We start from the raw sequence: 18,371 nt of genomic DNA on the forward strand, positions 1-18,371 counted from the left end.
TATGTGCTTGATATGAAGAGAAATAGGCAATTAGTGAAGGTTTCTGAAGAAGGGGGAGATGTTCACAGAATGATGATTAGAAAAATGATTTGAGCAGCATAGTGAACTATGGATTTAAATGAGAAGAAGATCCTGGAGACAAGGAACTTAGAAAGAAGAGTAATATAGGACACAAATTGGGTTATGATAAGTACCTGGACCATCTTGGTAGGAGTATAAATAATAATAGCAAGAAAAATGGTGGTATTTGTTAAACACTTATTATGTGCCAAGCACTGTACTAAACAGTGGAGTAGATGATTTTGTCAGGTCAGATACCATGAGTAGTTTGTGTTAGAGAAGTGATGTGTATGGGTGGTGTGTAGTTGGAGATTAGCAAGGTTAGATTAGCTGGGGAGCTGATCGAGAACCTTAAAGTTTATATTAAGGTGTTTGTTTTTGATTCATCTATTCATTCAATTATATATATTACTGTGTGCAAAGCACTGTGCTAAGTTACCTCACCTGGAAAATAGGGATTAAGACTGTGAGCCCCATGTGGAACATGGACTGTGTCCAACCTGATTTTCTTGTATCCACCCCAAGTGCTTAGAATAGTGCCTAGCACACAGTAAGTGCTTAATAAATGCCACAATTATTATTATTATTATTGTTATTATTATGCTGTGGGGTTTGGGGGATGGAGGGGTGAAGTCAGAGCAACACAGAAGGGAGTGGGATAAAAAAAAAAGAGCTTAATTAGGGAAGGCCTTTTGAAGAAGATATGCCTTCAATAAGGTTTTGATAGGGAAGAGAGTAACTGTCTGTCAGATATGAAGAGGAAGGGTAATTAAAGACAGAGGCAGGACATGGGTGAAGGTCAGTGGCAAGGTAGATGGATCGAGGTACAGTAAGTAGGTTGACATTAGGAGAAGCAGAGTGGCTTAATGGAAAGAACATGGGATTGGGAGTCAGAGTTCATGGGTTCTAATCCGGACTCCACCACTTGTTAGCTGTGTGACTTTGGGCAAGTCACCTAACTTCTCTGTGCCTCAGTTACATCATCTGTAAAATGTGGAATAAGACTCTGAACCCCAAGTAGGATAACCTGATTATCTTATATCTAGCCCAGAGCTTAAAACAGTGCTTGGCACTTAGTAAGTGCTTAGCAAATGTCATCATTATTATTATTACTATAATTATTATTAGAAGAGTGAAGTATGTGGTCCAGGTTGTAATGTGAGAGTAGCATGGTGAGGTGGGAGGGGGCAAGTTGATTGCGTGCCCTAAATCTATGGTAAGGAGTTTCTGCTTGATGTGGAAGTGGATGGGCAGTCACTGGAGGTTCTTGAAGAGTTGAGAATATTGACTGAACATTTCCATAGAAAATTGATCTGTGCAGCAGAATGAAGTTTGGGATGAAGTGGGGAGTGACAGGAAACAGGGAGAATGATGCAGTAATCAAGGCAGGAAAGGACAGATTTTAGCAACATTGTGAAGCTTGACACAAAAGGATTTAATAATTGATTGATATGTGTGTTGGATGGGAGAGAGAAGTAATGCCAAGGTTATGGGACTTTTAAGACAAGAAGGATGTAGCTGTCTACAAGGATAAGAAAACCAGGGGAAGGACAGGATTTAGGTGGGAAGATGAGTTTTTTTATTGACTTGTTAAATTTGAGGTGAAGGAATAATATCCAAGTAGAGATTTCTTGAAGGCAGGAGGAAATGTGAGGCTGCAGAGAGGGAAAGAAATCAGGGCTTGAGATTTAGATTTGGGAATCGCCTTCATAGATATGGAAGTTGAAACAATGTGAGCAAATGGGTTCTCCAAGGCAACATGTGTAGATGGAGAGCGTTAGAAAAAATAATCAAATAAACAGTCTATTCTCTACTACTAAATAACATATATACAACTGAATTCCTTGAAATAACTAGGACCCATATTTCTTTCAAATCTTCCTTTAAAATTTCAATTTGGGGATTAAATGTTAAATTAGAATTCTGAATAATTTTATCCACTTCTATCATAATTGGAGAGCCTGAAGAAAAGCTGAAAGAACCTCAAGTACAGTCTCACTAATGTGATGCACTAATACATAACAAATCTGATTTGGATAAAGGAGTCAGTTGTCAAGTCATACATTTTCAGAGCTAATATTGTTACCATCTAAATTTTCTCTCTTCTTAACTTGAATTACAATTTCCTTCAAAACGAAATCCATTTATGAGCTACCTAATGGATTTTTACTCTAATTTTTTTTTATGATTGCTTTTTACAGTTTTCTCTGTTGTCTTTTCATTTAACCCTTATGGGAGACACCTACAGGCAAATCCTATTTCAGATCTCAGGATAAACCTATGTGCAAATTAGACCAACTGCATTATCTCTGCTGTAAATTGATTAGAAAAAGCATTGCTCAAGGAATAATAGGAATAGTTGTCATGCAGAATGTTTCTATGGCTGCCAAAGAGATTGCTTATCATCTCTCTGAGTGGTTTTTAAATGTGCAGTCCCATCAGTTCTTTCAAAGTAACCTGATTCTTACTATAAACTGACAGTGTTGCCATGGAGTCAGCTCAGATTTCTAGACAAGCATAAGTCTGATTTACAGATAATTTAATCATAAATAGAAAATGATACAGAGGGTAAACAAAAGTATCAGAGTGGCTGTCAAATAAGCTTCCTAGAATCCATGCCCTTCTATTCTGTGAATACAGTCCATATAATTGATTCATTTTCAGAAGATTTTTGCTATAAGATCTCTGAGGAACTGTTTATATCCATTCTTTATATTTTGAAAGTTCTTAATACTGAGTTGCTATTCAAAGACCTGGCTAGAGGCAGTTTACATAGCAAATAATTTCAAAACAGGCAAAATTAAATCAAAGCTACAGAAAACCTCTCTCTTCTTCCCTGCCTCTTGTGTCCTCTCTTGGATACACCATCCTTAGCCTGTATATATATATATATATGTATACATATATATATTTATATGCGCTAACAAAAATATATATGCATACATGAAAATATATACATCCCCCGATTAGACTATAAGCATGTCAAAGAGCAGGGACTTGTCTCTATGTTGCCGATTTGTACATTCCAAGCACTTAGTACAGTGTTCTGCACATAATAAGTGCTAAATAAATACTATTGAATGAATGTTAAAACAAATTCAGTATATATATAATTATATGTGTGTGTGTGTATATGTGTGTGTGTATATATATACATATATATTTATATATATGTGTGTGTGTATATATGTTTTTATGTTTGTCTCCCTCATCAGAGTAAAATCTCCCAGTGGGAAGGGAATGTATGACTTTTGTTATTCTATACTTCCTAAGGGTCTAGGTCAGGTACTATGCCAAGTGGACATTCAGTAAATGCTACTAGTACTCCTCCTCTTCTTCCTTCTCCTGTTCCTCCTCCTCTTTCTCTTCCTCCTCCTTGGCCCCAAGGTCAAGCTTTTTCATGTACCCCTGGCCGCCTGTCCCTACTAGCCAGGCCCTTTTGCTGCTTTGATACCAGTTGAACCCAAACCCCACTGTCTCTTGGGATCAGCACAAGAAAAGAACCACACATATATATGAAACTGAAGCAGGCATTGGGGACAATAATTTTTAGTCCACCTCATTTATCTGCCCACTATGGCCAAGGCCTGGCTTGAGCTAGAGCCTACTTCTGTACCTGTTTTGACCCATACAGAAACAGCAGAATTTTGAGAACCAAATTGTGAACACAAATTCTCTGAAAAAAGAATTCCAATATGAAAATTAAAATTGGAAGGAAGACATGACATTATAATTGTGTATGAGGTTTAAATTCTTCATTTTGAATTATAATAGCATGGAAGATATAGGCTCCACCGGTGGAGCTTAAAACATTTTCTCTTATGGGCTCATTAATACAGGAGAACATCCTAGAGCATAATGTGTTTTGATTATCGAAAGAGGCCATTATGTTTAAGGAAAGTGAATCTCTTCCCAACAAATATTTTCCGATTTTTGCCAGGTAAAAAAGGCTTCTACTATAGCAAACTGTTTTATAGCTATTTCTCCAAATAGTGCTGTGTCTGTGTGGTTTAGACATGGTTACTGCATCATTAGCCTGATTCCAGCAGTTGTAGTTCCCAGAGCAATTGGAATCATCCTCTTGCTTTAAAGTGCCATTTCAGAGTTCATTTCATTTCAGAGTTCACTCTGGAATCACAATATAGATGTGTTTTTAAATCTGACTAAATCATTTTGCAATTTCTTTGAAAAGAGTCAGTATGAACCTGGTCTGATAAGTGATGGCATTAATGTATAAATGTTGAAATAAAATGAATATCCTGTGTTATATTAAAAGTAAACTTTGTAACCCAAGTAAATAGTCTTGAAAATTTGCAATGTATTTTAAGCACTTAGCCTTAAAATGTGTCAAACAAGACATAAACAAACATAAACTCTGTGATTATTTCTGACTAGTGGCTAGCATTCAGAAGCTTCCTGCAGCTTCTGTTTTAACCGACATCAATTTCCCAATGAAGGGAAGGAAAGGAATGGTTGATTGGGCACGGAACTCAGAAGACAGGGTGGTTATTCCCAAGAACATCTTCACCCCAATGTCATCAAGAGGTAAAGACTTCTTTAGAAATGAATATGATAACGTTATTATTTCATTTCTATTATTGCTATGGTCATCTAACTGTTTGTAGCAAAGCTTAGGCATTCTAGTAGAAGTTCTCTTAGGGACATGTTTCTGTAGAGTCAGGACTACTATGATATGTTATTTTAAGAATCTCATGAAAATATCATTAGTGATAATAATAACAATGTTAATACTAAAAAAATGATATTAGTAAGTATTTACTATGTGCCAAGCCCTTTGATAAGCAGCTGATTATACCAGATAATCAGATCAGGCACATATTCAGAAATATTCCTTTCTGTTTCTCCAAATCCTTTAAAATGCCTTACTTTTCCCAGAGGTTTCCTACTTATATTTAGGATTTATTATGAGAAGGATAATTAGTAATCTAGCATAATTTATTAACTTGTTTAAATTTTGAGAAAGAAAAAAATTTTTTTAATACATTAACAAAACTTCCTTCATACAGAAATGACACATATGTACCTAGAGGTGGATACTGATTAGAGAGTGCTTAAAGACATATTATCTTAAAATGTTTAAAATCTAAATATGTTTTTCCTTTAGAATTGGATGAATCTTCTGTGTTTGTTCTTGGAGCAGTTCTCTACAAAAATTTAGATCTTATTTTGCCTACTTTACGGTAAGAAACCCTATCAATATGCTTTTGGATTTCAATTAAAATAATGTCATTCAGGCTGTTAGTTCTAGAATATATACTGAAAACAGACAGTAAAGTTTACCTATTTTTACAGTAATCCAAAATATATTATTTGCTTTCTTATTATTCCAAAATACATAATATGTGAATGGGCTGTTCATTAAATTGGTATATGATCATATTTAAATAACCATGACTTAATTCATGTTTAAATCCACTGATTCATTCATTCATTCAATAGTATTTATTGAGCGCTTACTATGTGCAGAGCACTGTACTAAGCGCTTGGGATGAACAAGATGTATACTTTATTCTCTATAATATCCATAATAGCATAATGAACCTTACTTCTTTTACTCTATGTACTTAGTATAGTGTTGCTATTCCTCAAATTTTCTTTAGCCTTCCAGAGAGCGAGTCATCCCTTAACAACTGGCAATGCATCTACATTCTATTTCCTCCCAAGGCTTGAACCTTTTATTTAGACAAATAAGCAAACAATAACAACAAAAAACCCACTGTATAGGGTCTTGCATAGGAAGTACCCCTCACTGCAGGCACTAAAGAGCCATAAAAGTTTCTTAAAGTTTATTAATGCATGCAGACTACAGTGATGTTCACATACATGGATGGAATGCCATGATCAGCAGTGTCATCCTCAAATGTAAGGAACACAGCAGTGTTGTCAGGGAATATATATGCCAGGAATATACAGATATATTTATCTTATATATCTATACATATGTGTGTGTATATGTATATATTAAGGATATAAATATAAAGTACACACATACATATTACATGAGTCCTCAAAACACTTGGTCTCTTCCCACACTTACATAAAGTTTCCATTTGTTTCTAAATGCATATGCAGTCTTAGTTGCCTCAAGAAAAAGGAGTGTTTCATAACTGTTTTGATTTCTGAATGTTCTCCTAATCATGTAACAAAATTAGTTGGATACACACTTACTTATGTACTTGGGTTTATAACTTTTAAGGACTTTAATATTCACCCCAAACCCAGGCCCACAGCTATGTATGTTTCCATTAGTAATTAATTTTAAGGACTGTGTCCCCCCCATTCATTCCTTAAACTCCTTGTGGAAAGAGATGATGGCTACCTATTCTATTTTTATGTACTTTTTCAAGCACTTAGTACAGTGGTCCTGCACACAGTAAGCACTCAATGAATACCATCAATTGAGCCACATATTTGGATAGTGATGCTTGGCTATCGTGCCACTCAAGTTTCCCTTTCCTTGCCTCCCATTGTTTTTTAAGAGTATTCCTAATGACCAGAATCTTCATATTTAGAGTAAAACTAGCAGATGACATGCACTCTGCTCTTATTCTTTCATGAGTAACCATTAGAGGTTTCAGGGAGGAGAAAACATGAATGATGAGCACATTTTTCAACACAGTTAGTAAAAATTAATGTTCAACCCAGCGGAAAATAATCTCCCACTCAAGCTTCCAGGTCTTTGCATATTCTGCAGCTGCAATGATTCGTCACAATTCTCTTGAAGAAATCTTTCTTCCTTCTACATGGAATACATTATTAGAATGCTCAGCAAATCACCCAGATGTCTTAATGTACACATATTTCCTTTTGATAGAATAGTTATTAATTGGGAAAATAATAGGTTAGGCGGTTCTGTATAACGTTTTCATCAACTCCCTCTTTTTTTCATGGTTTTTAATGAAAATCATTTTCCTAATTACTGCTTTAAGCAATATAACAGGTTCTGAGTCACCCAGTTCAACTGGAGCAAATACCTCCCTGTGTTTTGATTGGTGTTTGTCAAACTAGTTAAAAGCACTTGATTTGATCTTTAAATTGCTGTTCATATCTGTCGTCCTATCAGAATTCTGAAAGGAGAGCTCATTTACACAATTGCTTCATTTTACAGATAGTTGACACAGCACGACCTTGTAGAAAGAGAATGAGCCTTGGAGTGACAGCACTTGAGTTCTAATTCTGCCTCTGCCCCTTACCATCTGGGTGACGTTGGTCAAGACATTAACTTCTCTGTGTCTCAGTTTTATCACCTATAAAATCAAGACATGTTCTCCCTGCTACTTAGACCACAGAGGCCTGTGACATTACTGGGAGTTTTCAGTCTGAACCCACTAGGTCATGAAGTTCTCCAAACTTCTTATTTTTCTAATGCAGGATTGGGGCATCATACTCACTGCACCCCAAATCCCTGCACTCCCATTGCTGCCACCATTCTAAAGCTGAAAGCATCACCCGAGGCATGGAGTTCATCAGGGACAAGCCTACCACCCCCTTCCTGGGGCTTGGTTGCAGGAAGCCTGTAAACAAAGGCCTGTAAACAAAGTGCTCCCACACAGGGCTCCCCAAGTCACATATCTGCCTAATATCTGGAGCTTCTCCCCCAGGCTCTACCACAGGCAGAAGCAGCTTGGCCAAGTGGAAAGAGCACAGGCCTCGAAGTCAGAAGGACCAGGGTTTTAATACTGGCTCTGCCATGTGGGCAAGTCACTTTAAATAATGGTGGTATTTGTTAAGGGCTTACTACGTGCAAAGCACTGTTCTAAGCGCTGGGGGGGATACAAGGTGATCAGTTTGCCCCATGTGGGGCTCACAGTCTTAATCCCCATTTTACAGATAAGGTAACTGAGGCACAAAGAAGTTAAGTGATTTGCCCAAAGTTGCACAGCTGGCAAGCAGCAGAGCCGGGATTCCAATCCATGACCTCTGACTCCCAAGTCCTGGCTCTTTCCACTGAGCCATCAGTTACCTCATATGTAAAATGAGGATTAAGACTGTGAGTCCCATGCGGGACAGGGACTGTGTCCAGCCTGATTAACTTGTATTTATTCCAGAGCCTAGTATAGCTGGCACATAGTAACACTTCACAAATACCATAAAAGAAAAGATCTTAGGAATTTACAATCCACCATCTCTGTTGTATTGTGCCGTCCCAGGATCTGCACAGAGTAAGCACTCAGTAAATGCTATTGATGATGATGATGACGATTTAATGAATTATTTATAAATTAATAACAAAACCAAATCCAGGTTAAAGGGTATTTCTCTAATCTAATACTCTTCCTCCTCCAGGGGATCCTATTTACTTTCCAGCAGGCATCCCATGGCTCACATTCTTCTCCCTCTCAGGGGCAGGAACCCCATTCCTCGAGAGTCCTGACCATGGGCCTCTGAACCTCCAGGGTTTCTCTCTGATCCCTCCCTGTGTCCTGGATCTATCCAGTGTCAACGGCTTGAGCTCTCCCTATGTCTCATGTCTCCTCACTTCAAGATGTCCAAGGTTCTCCTTCTTCTTCCCAACTTGCCCCGTACTTCCTCCCCAGTACTTCTCTCATTGTTTCAGTTTGCATTTCATGGATAGTAACCAGGGAATGACTCTCTTGACTTTCTCCTCCCTCTCCTAAGGGTAGAGCCCAGAGGAACTGGTTGTCACAAAGTTGCATGTAGCACAGAGATTGTGTCCAACCCAATTATATGGTATGTACCCCAGAGTTTAATACAGTGCTTGGCACATAGTAAGCAATTAGCAAACACCACAATTATGAGAACCCTGAAGATAAGAGACAATGTCTAATTCTCACCTATGTATTTATTCCCAGCCCTTAGAAGACTGTTCTACACACAGTAAGCACTATAATGGGACCAGAAAATCCTGAATTTGCCAATGATTTATTGTGTAAATTTAACAAGCCAATTTCTTGCTTCAAGGCTCAGATAACTATTTTGTAAAATGTTCATACTATTTATTTATCTTAATATTAACTCAAGAATATTGTGAGGTTAAATGAAAGAATGTGTTATTTGTACTGTGCTCCTAAAATTCAAACCATTCGAATGATTATAAAATTCAAACTCTGACAACATTATCTATCTACCATTTCAACTGTTTTGCTTCAGAACAATGCAGATATGTATCTGAAGGAAAGGTTAGAGATAAGAAGACGAGTAAGACATCAAAAATTTGATTTGAATCTATGTAGTAGTTAATAATGCTTGCCTAGCTTAAAAAATACAAGATGTTTTTTGGAGAGTCAGGGTTAGGATTCAGTTTGTTGATGAAACAGATATTGTGACGTATGTACTTAGAATTTATTTTCTGAGAAGGTACAAGCAGTTCATGCCAGTTACTGCATAAATTTAACCATAAATGAGTACTGTTGATTGATTTATACTGAAATGAGCTCATTGGGCAACTCACAGTTTTTATATCTAATCTAGTATTCAAATATGGGCTGGGCTGAAAGGGATTCATTCAATAGTATTTATTCAATAGTATTTATTGAGCGCTTACTATGTGCAGAGCACTGTACTAAGCACTTGGGATGAACAAGTCGGCAACAGATAGAGACGGTCCCTGCCGTTTGACGGGCTTACAAGATGGACAGACAAGAACAATGGCACTAAACAGCGTCAAGGGGAAGAACATCTCGTAAAAACAATGGCAACTAAATAGAATCAAGGTGATGTACAATTCATTAACAAAATAAATAGGGTAACGAAAATATATACAGTTGAGCAGACAAGTACAGTGCTGTGGGGATGGGAAGGGAGAGGTGGAGGAGCAGAGGGAAAAGGGGAAAATGAGGGTTTAGCTGCGGAGAGGTAAAGGGGGGATGGCAGAGGGAGTAGAGGGGGACGAGGAGCTCAGTCTGGGAACGCCTCTTGGAGGAGGTGATTTTTAAGTAGGGTTTTGAAGAGGGAAAGAGAATCGGTTTGGCGGAGGTGAGGAGGGAGGGCGTTCCAGGACCGCGGGAGGACGTGACCCAGGGGTCGACGGCGGGATAGGCGAGACCGAGGGACGGTGAGGAGGTGGGCGGCAGAGGAGCGGAGCGTGCGGGGTGGGCGGTAGAAAGAGAGAAGGGAGGAGAGGTAGGAAGGGGCAAGGTGATGGAGAGCCTTGAAGCCTAGAGTGAGGAGGCAGAAGGGATGCTTCTGCCTGTAGCAATTCCATTGAAAAATTTGATCTTTTGAACCCAAAAGATTAAGGATGCTTTCTAATCCCACTAATATCTTGCCTTGACTACTGCATCAGCCTCCTCTCTGACCTACCTCCTGTCTGTCTCCATTTCAGTCCATATCTTGCGCTCCTCCTGCTCAGATCATTTTTCTAAGAAACTATTCAATCCATGTCTCTCACTCCTCAAGAATCTCCAATGGTTGCCCCATCAAACAGAACTCTTTACCATTGGCTTTAAAACACTCACCTATCTCACTCCCTCCTTACCTTACCTATATGATTTCCCAATATAACCCAGCCAACACACTTTGTTCCTCTAATACCAACCTAGTCACGTACGGTACTCAATCTCATCTATCCCACCACCAACCTATTATCCACTTCCTTCCTCTGACCTGGAAGTCCCTGCCCCGTCATACTAGATAGACCATCACTCTCCCCACCTTCAAAGCCTTCTTAAATCATCTCTTCCAAGAGGTGTTCTAAGCTAAGCCCTCATTTCCAGTACTCTCTCTCCCTTCAGTGTTGCTTTCTTGTCTATGCAATTGGACCTGTAATAATAATGTTAGTATTTGTTAAGCGCTTACAGTGCCAAGCACTGTTCTAAGCGCTGGGGTAGATACAGGGTAATCAGGATGTCCCACAGGGACATTTTACAGATGAGGTAACAGAGGCACCGAGAAGTTGTGACTTGCCCAAGTCACATAGCTGACAAGTGGCAGATCAGGGATTAGAACTCACCACCTCTGACTCCTAAGCCCATGCTCTTTCCACTAAGCCACGCTGTTTCTCTACCCTTTAAGCACTTACTACCTACCCCATCCTCAGCTCCACAGCACTTAGTATATATCCTTAATTAATTTTAAAGTCTGCCTCTCCCTCGAGATTATAAACTCTTTGTGGGAGGGGAACAAGTCTTTCAAATCTCTTGTATTGTACAAACTTTCCAAGTGCTTAGGAGTTGTAAAAGCCTATGATTTATGTTTATTTTTTCTTAACCATGTTAGAGTTTGAAAATCTTGCTTTCTCATTTTAAGAGAGACATTTCTTCCATGGGTGAGTTGCTTGAAATGTGATACAGTTTTGGTCACACCTGTTTTATGACCTCATTGAACTCCAGTTGCTAATATTGTTGTCCCTGACAAAACCTAAAAATTACCTATGTAGTCAACATAGAAAAGAATATATCTGGGTAATTTAGATCACAACTTCCTTACACCTGAGATATTCAGATGACAAAGGCAAAAGCAAATCATTTGCATGAATTTTTCCCAAAAAAATTAATTGAATTATTTTATATACATATATATGTATATAAAATAATTATATACATATATATGTATATAAAATAATTCCACCGAACTGTCCACCAAAGTTTGTCAGCATGTATCCTAGAAAATATACGAACTAAGACATTTCAAATGATTATTGCCAAATGTTATGTTATTTATTCCTTCTTATCTTAATGAAAATAGAAAATCTTATTAAAAATGGGTGTTTAATATGAATGAAAATTAACTGCCTCCCTATATGGGACTTAAAATATTCTGGAGTTGTCTCATGTATTCCTAAAATATTTAGCAATATTTTACACATACCTCTTCTAACATGTAGGTCTTTGTTTTCATAATTATTTTTAACATTTCTGTGGCCTAGTTTAATATGGATTGAGCAATGTCTCCACATCAGTATGGCCCCCAGGGCCAAACCAATGCATACTGCTGTTTGGTTGCTAGAAAATTGTTTTCAGTGCAATAATTTTCAAAGCATTACTTTGTTTAATTGCCCTCTGGGGAATCTTAGAGTTATATGTGACATAACATATTGTGCAGAAATAATTAGGAAGCTTCCTTCAAACAGATCCAGAAAGACCATCTATATACAGATGTTTTGACATTCTTTATATACAGCAACTTTACAAACATTCTTCATATATCTAACTCGATTACCCAGTTTGGATTTTTTCTTTTTAAAATTAAATAATTCCTTAGGACATAATATAGAGAAGCAGCATGGCTCAGTGGAAAGAGCCCAGGGTTGGGAGTCAGAGGTCATGGGTTTGAATCCCGGCTCTGCCACTTGGCAGCTGTGAGACCGTGGGAAAGTCACTTAACTTCTCTGTGCCTCAGTTATCTCATCTGTAAAATGGGGATTAACTGTGAGCCTCACGTGGGGCAACCTGATTACCCTGTATCCACCCCAGCGCTTAGATCAGTGCTCTGCCCATAGTAAGCACTTAACAAATACCAACATTATTATTATTATCATTATATTTAATCATTTTAACAGAATGTGAATTATTAGGAGTTTATTCAGTCATGAATGAATGAAAATAATACTTCAACTTGAAGAAACTGATTAATTAGGTAAAAACTCTGACTTCTGGTGGATTTTATATAGAACTATCAAATTTTCAAAGATTAAACTCTTATATAACCCAAATTTCACAATATTCTTAGAACGCCTATTATAATATTTGTTAAATCTACAAGTATTCTGTACATATTGAAGGAAGTCAGTAGTATTCTAAAATGATTTTCTAAGAATAAAATGAATTTAAACATTGCAAAATCAAATAAATCAGCTATCTGACCTTCTGTCCTAAGAGGTTTGTTCAAGGTAAAGCTTTTCTGGCTTTTGGACAAATTTTGAAATTGATCTCATTTGAGTCTCATTATAAGAATTAAAAGTTGACTTAATCAATTAATTGTATTTATTGAGTAATTACTGTGTACAGAGGACTGTTCTAAGTACTTAAGAGAGTACAGTATGACAAAGTTGGTAGACATATTCCCTGTCTCTGACAAGCTCAAAGTCTAGAAGGATATACAGACAATATAAATAAATTAATTATAGATTTGTACATAAGTATTATGGGGCTGATGAAGGAGTCAATAATCAGTCAATAAAGGGAACAAATCAGTGTGATGCAGAAGGAGTGGGAGAAGAGGAAATGAAGGCTTAGTAACGGAAGGCTTCTTGGAGAAGGTGTTCCTTCAATAAAGCTTTGAAGGTGGGGAGAGTAATTCTGTGTTGGATATGAAGAGGGAAGGTGTTTCAGGACAGAGGTAGGACATGGATAAGAGGTTGGTGGTGAGGTAAACGATACTGAGTTACAAAAAGTAGGTTGGCACCAGAGGGAGAAGTGTGCAGGCTGGATTGCAGTACGAGAGCAGTGAGGTGAGATAGAAAGTAGTGAGTGTGTTCAAGCCAATGGTAAGCAATTATATATGGTGCAGTGGTAGATGGGCAACCACTGGAGGGTCTTGATGAGTAGGAAAACATGAACAAAATGTTTCTGTAGATAAATGATGCAGGGAGCAAAGTGAAGGATGGACTGGAGTGCAGAGAGACAGAAGGCAGGAATGTCAACAAGGAGAATGATACAATAATAAAGGTGGGATAGGATAATTGTTTGGATTAACATGGTAGCAGTTTGGATGGAGGAGAAAGAATGGATTTTAGTGATGTTTATAAAGGTTAAACTGACAGGATTTAGTGACAGATTAAGCAAGTATGTTAATGAAAGAGATGAGTCAAGAATAAAGCCAAGGTTAAAAGCTTGTGAGACAGGAAAGATGATGGTGCTGTCTACAGGGGTGGGAAAATCAGTGAGGAACAAGAATTGGGTGGGAAGATAAGGAGAATTATGTTAAAGCCTGTTCTGCAACAGTCCTACACCCTCTAAACATTCAAAAACTAGCAATGAAATAAGCAAAATGAGCAAATTCAAGTGACCTCAATCTCCCACAGACACTCAAGGATGATGAGAGATGCAGCCTGGGATCCATAATGTAATGTGGTCCCACTTCCACATTGTGAAGAGACATTAAAAGACATATAGATGTATGCGAGTGTGGTGTGTGTGTGTTTCAAGAACACAATGCATTATGGAAAAGATTGTTGGGATTTTTGGTATGCACAAATGATTTTGCTGCATGAGATAGTAGGTTAAATTTCCATCGCAATAGTGGTCTCCTTGAACAGGAAGAGTTTACATATACATGCACACACACAGACACACACACACATATTTACTGGATGACACTATGATATCCATTAAATGGATATCATGCTAAAATATGTCTAGTTAATGGGAAGAAAGCATAAAAGTGAAGAAACAGAAGTAACTTTAAAATTCAGTATCACACAAACTCAGATAATGTGAAATTCCTTCCAAGTAACACTTATTTTTGTTACATCATCGCCACTCTTGTCATATAGCAGTTTGGGGATCCCATTGCCCACTATTCATGATGTGTGTATAGGTATTTTTCATTCAAGATAAACAGAGAATTCATATAACTGATACAGATAATTTATCTATGAATAATAACATTCCTAAAAAGAGTGATACCCAATCCATAGTCTTGTCTCTTTCACACTGCAAAATTCTGTTGCATGGGCAATTTTTCATTCTTCCTCTTGGTATCACAGTCTCCTTGAAGTCTCTGGTCAAAAAAAACTTTCATTCTTCTTTCCATGCATCAAGCCATCAGTTGCTTGAATCTTCACTGAATCTTTAAACTTTATCCTTCCTTCCTAGTTCTTTCCATGTTATTTAATAATAATAATGTTGGTATTTATTAAGTGCTATGTGCCAAACACTCTTCTAAGCGCTGGGTTAGATACAAGGTAGTCAGGTTGTCCCACATGGGGCTCCCAGACTTAATCCAGATGAGTGAACTGAGGCCCAGAGAAGTGAAGTGACTTGCCTGAGGTCACACAGCAGACAAGTGGCAGAGCCGGATAAAAACCCACAACCTCTGACTCCCAAGCTCGGGCTCTTTCCACTGAGCCATGCTGCTTCTCATTTAGTCACACAGAAGTGTTTCTTGCTGTTATCCAATCTCCTTCCATGTCCCGCAAATCTGTTTAAGCACTGTTTCAATAGTTGTCATCTGCTTGCATTCCAGGACCTTATTTTTTTACTATTCTGATTTGTGTGTGGATGGTTGGTATAGTTGTTGGAAATAAAAATTCATATGGTATAAATAATCAGTGGCATTTACTGAGCACTTACTATGTGCAGAACACTGTACTAAGAGCTTGGGAGAGTACAAGTACAATATTGGTAGATATGAAATCAAGTTATAGCCATACTGATTCTTATTGAAGAGAGGTCCTGTAAACCTTAACCTTGGTCTAAAGGTCTGTATTCCATTTATAATTTCCTAAAAGACCTACCAACTCCTTTGATTTGCTTCGTACTTCACCTACCCAGGGATGACTGAGGAAAATAGCTTTCCTACTGTGCCTCTTAGGGGTGTGTCCTTGTGCCACTGAAAGACTAGTATAGAATATCTGGGCTCAACATTTGTAGTCTAAGTCTACTAGAAATCTGAGTGTATTCAAACATACACTCAAAAAAAATGGAGTAGTTGAAAAATTAGATTTAAAATGGAATAGCTGTCCATCTAAAAATTTTCTATGAACTATTTGAAATAGCATGACAATTTATTATAGTATTGCATTCAGTTTTGCCATAATGCATGTTACAATCTGCACTCTTGTTAGGATACTAGGGAAGGGGGAAATGTTTTTTTTTTTCTAAGATCCCCACTGTGTTTGGACTGGGCATGCCTCATTACTGGAAGAAACTACTTGAGTACATGCATATGTCCACATTGCCAGAAAGTGTGACTACTATAGCACAGGTTTTCCTTAAGCAAGGTATAACAAAAATGTCTCCCTTATAGAAAAATGGGTTTAATATAATCAATATCTCCATAGAGTATGTTTCTGTGATACATTTGGGTAGAAGGCAATTGTGGAATTAGAGAAGATTTTTCTGATAATATACATCTATCTGGTTGCAACATGATGTGGTATCAGGAAAATTGGTATTGTCTATGTATAAGAAATCAGATACAGCAGGAATATTTCAGTTTGATTTCTCCTTAAACAAGTTTCCTTAAAAACTCATCTCCTACTTTATCAGAGAATTGACTGCACTTTAAATCTGTAGTGATTTCATTTGTCCCAAATGATTTCATGAATTTTGCTTTATCCTAATAATAATTATGCTATTTGTTAAGCTCTTACTATTTGCCAAGCACTGTATTAAGCTTTGGTGTGGATATAAGCAAATCAGGTTGGACACAATCCCTGTCCCATGTGAGGCTAACAGCCTCAATCCCCATTTTATAGAGGAGGTAACTGAGGCCCAGAGAAGGGAAGTGACTTGCCCAAGATCACACAGGAGACATCCTGACTTCTGACTACCAGACACTTGCTCTATCCACTAAATGATCTGGGCATTTCACCCCCATCCTCAAAAATCTCCAGAGGTTGCCTATCAACCTTTGTATCAAGAAAATACTCACTATGAGCTTCAAAGCTCTCCATCACCTTGCCCCCTATACTTACCTTCCTTATCTCCTTCTCCAGTCCAGTCCACACATTCTGCTCCTCTGGTGCTAACCTTCTTACTGGGCCTCTTTCTCGCCTGTTCCTCCATCGACCCCTAGCCCACATCTTACATTTGGCCTGGAATGCCCTCCCTCCTCATCTGCAAACTAACTCTCTTCCCTCCTTCAAAGCCCTGCTGAAAGCTCACCTCCTCCAGGAGGCCTTCCCAGACTGAACCCTCCTTTATTCTACTCCTCCCCTGCCCATCACCCCTACTCCCTCCCTCTGCTCTACCCTCTCCCTGCCCCACAGCGCTTACGTATATATGTCCCTATTTATTATTGTATTTATTTTATTAATGATATGTATATATCTATAATTCTATTTATTTATATTGATGCTATTGATGCCTGTCGACTTGTTTTGTTTTGTTTTGTTTTCTGTCTCCCCCTTGTAAACTGTCAGCCCATTGTTGGGTAGGTATTGTCTCTATTTGTTGCTGAACTGTAATTTCCAAATGATTAGTACAGTACTCTGCACACAGTAATTTCTCAATAAATATGATTGAATGAATGAATGAATCCTCCCAATAACTCTGCAGAGTTATAATAACATTATTAGTAGTACTAGTAGTAATTGTACTAATAATATTTGTGGTATTTGTCAATCACTTACTATCACCAAATACTATACTAAGGACCAGGGTCGATATAAGATAACCAGTTCCACCATGGGGTTCACCCTCTAAATAGGTGAGAGAATGGGTATTGAATCCCCATTTTGCAGATGAGGAAACTGAGGCGCAGAGAAGCGACTTGTTGCAGGTCACACAGCACGTTAATAGCAGAGTAGGGATTAGAACCCTACTCCTTAACCCATTTCAGGGGTGATAAAACTGAGGCACATGGAAGTTAAGTAACATGCCTAAGGATACTTAGCAGACAAGTGGGAGAGCTGGGAAAGGAACCCAGGTTTTCTGACTTCCTGTGATCCTGTGATCCTTTGACTTGGACACACTCTTTCTGAGACCCCACTAAGTTACACTAAGTATAATGAGCACTTACTAAATAATCCTCTTTATTATACATTCTTTTTCTCTTTCTTCTGTACTGTATACTTTTACTATACTTTTCTATCAGTGCTTCACTTATTCTGTAGGCTCTTCCTCTTCAATAAATGATGACTTGCTTTCTTTCTGTAATCATAAATATTTTATTCCAGATGAATATTGAAGCACTTTGCAAAATCATAAACAATAAGTAGGGGCTCATTAAACAAAATACTTAGGGAGTAACTAAAATATAAATCATTAAAACGTAGAAAGACTAATTATCACAAAGATCAAGAATAGGGAAGAGTCATATTTCACATATGAGAAGCAGCACGGCGTAGTGGATTGAGGACGGGCTTGGGAGTCGGAAGTTCATGGGTTCTAATCCTTGCTCCTCCACTTGTCTGCTGTGTGACCTTGGGCAAGTCATTTCACTTCTCTAGGCCTCAGTTCCCTCATCTGTAAAATGGGTATTGAAACTGTGAGCCCCAGCTGGGACAGGGACTGTGTCCAACCTAAACTGCTTGTAGTGACCTCAGCGCTTAATACAGAGTCTTGCACATAGTTAAGCACTTAACAAATACCATAATTATTAATTATTACTATTATTATTATATGAACAGCATTGAATAGGCATCCATATCCACAAAAAAAGTGTATTGCAAACTTTGACATTTTTTATAAAATATGCTATTGCTCTATGAAAATTCAGACCAA

The 18,371-nt window shown here is 37.9% G+C and overlaps 1 protein-coding gene across 4 annotated transcripts in view; it reads left to right on the forward strand.

Annotated features, from left to right (window-relative positions):
• ADGRB3 (adhesion G protein-coupled receptor B3) overlaps positions 1-18,371 on the forward strand; it is a 688,563-nt gene that overhangs the window by 353,579 nt on the left and 316,613 nt on the right. For all 4 annotated transcript variants that reach the window (XM_029069998.2, XM_029069995.2, XM_039912307.1 and 1 more), the window contains exons 14-15: positions 4,456-4,605; positions 5,186-5,261. In XM_029069998.2, the coding sequence (XP_028925831.1) occupies positions 4,456-4,605; positions 5,186-5,261 (226 nt within the window). The remainder of the gene's footprint in view (positions 1-4,455; positions 4,606-5,185; positions 5,262-18,371) is intronic.

Source organism: Ornithorhynchus anatinus, chromosome 1 (genome assembly GCF_004115215.2).
Source record: "Ornithorhynchus anatinus isolate Pmale09 chromosome 1, mOrnAna1.pri.v4, whole genome shotgun sequence".
Taxonomy (NCBI): domain Eukaryota; kingdom Metazoa; phylum Chordata; class Mammalia; order Monotremata; family Ornithorhynchidae; genus Ornithorhynchus; species Ornithorhynchus anatinus.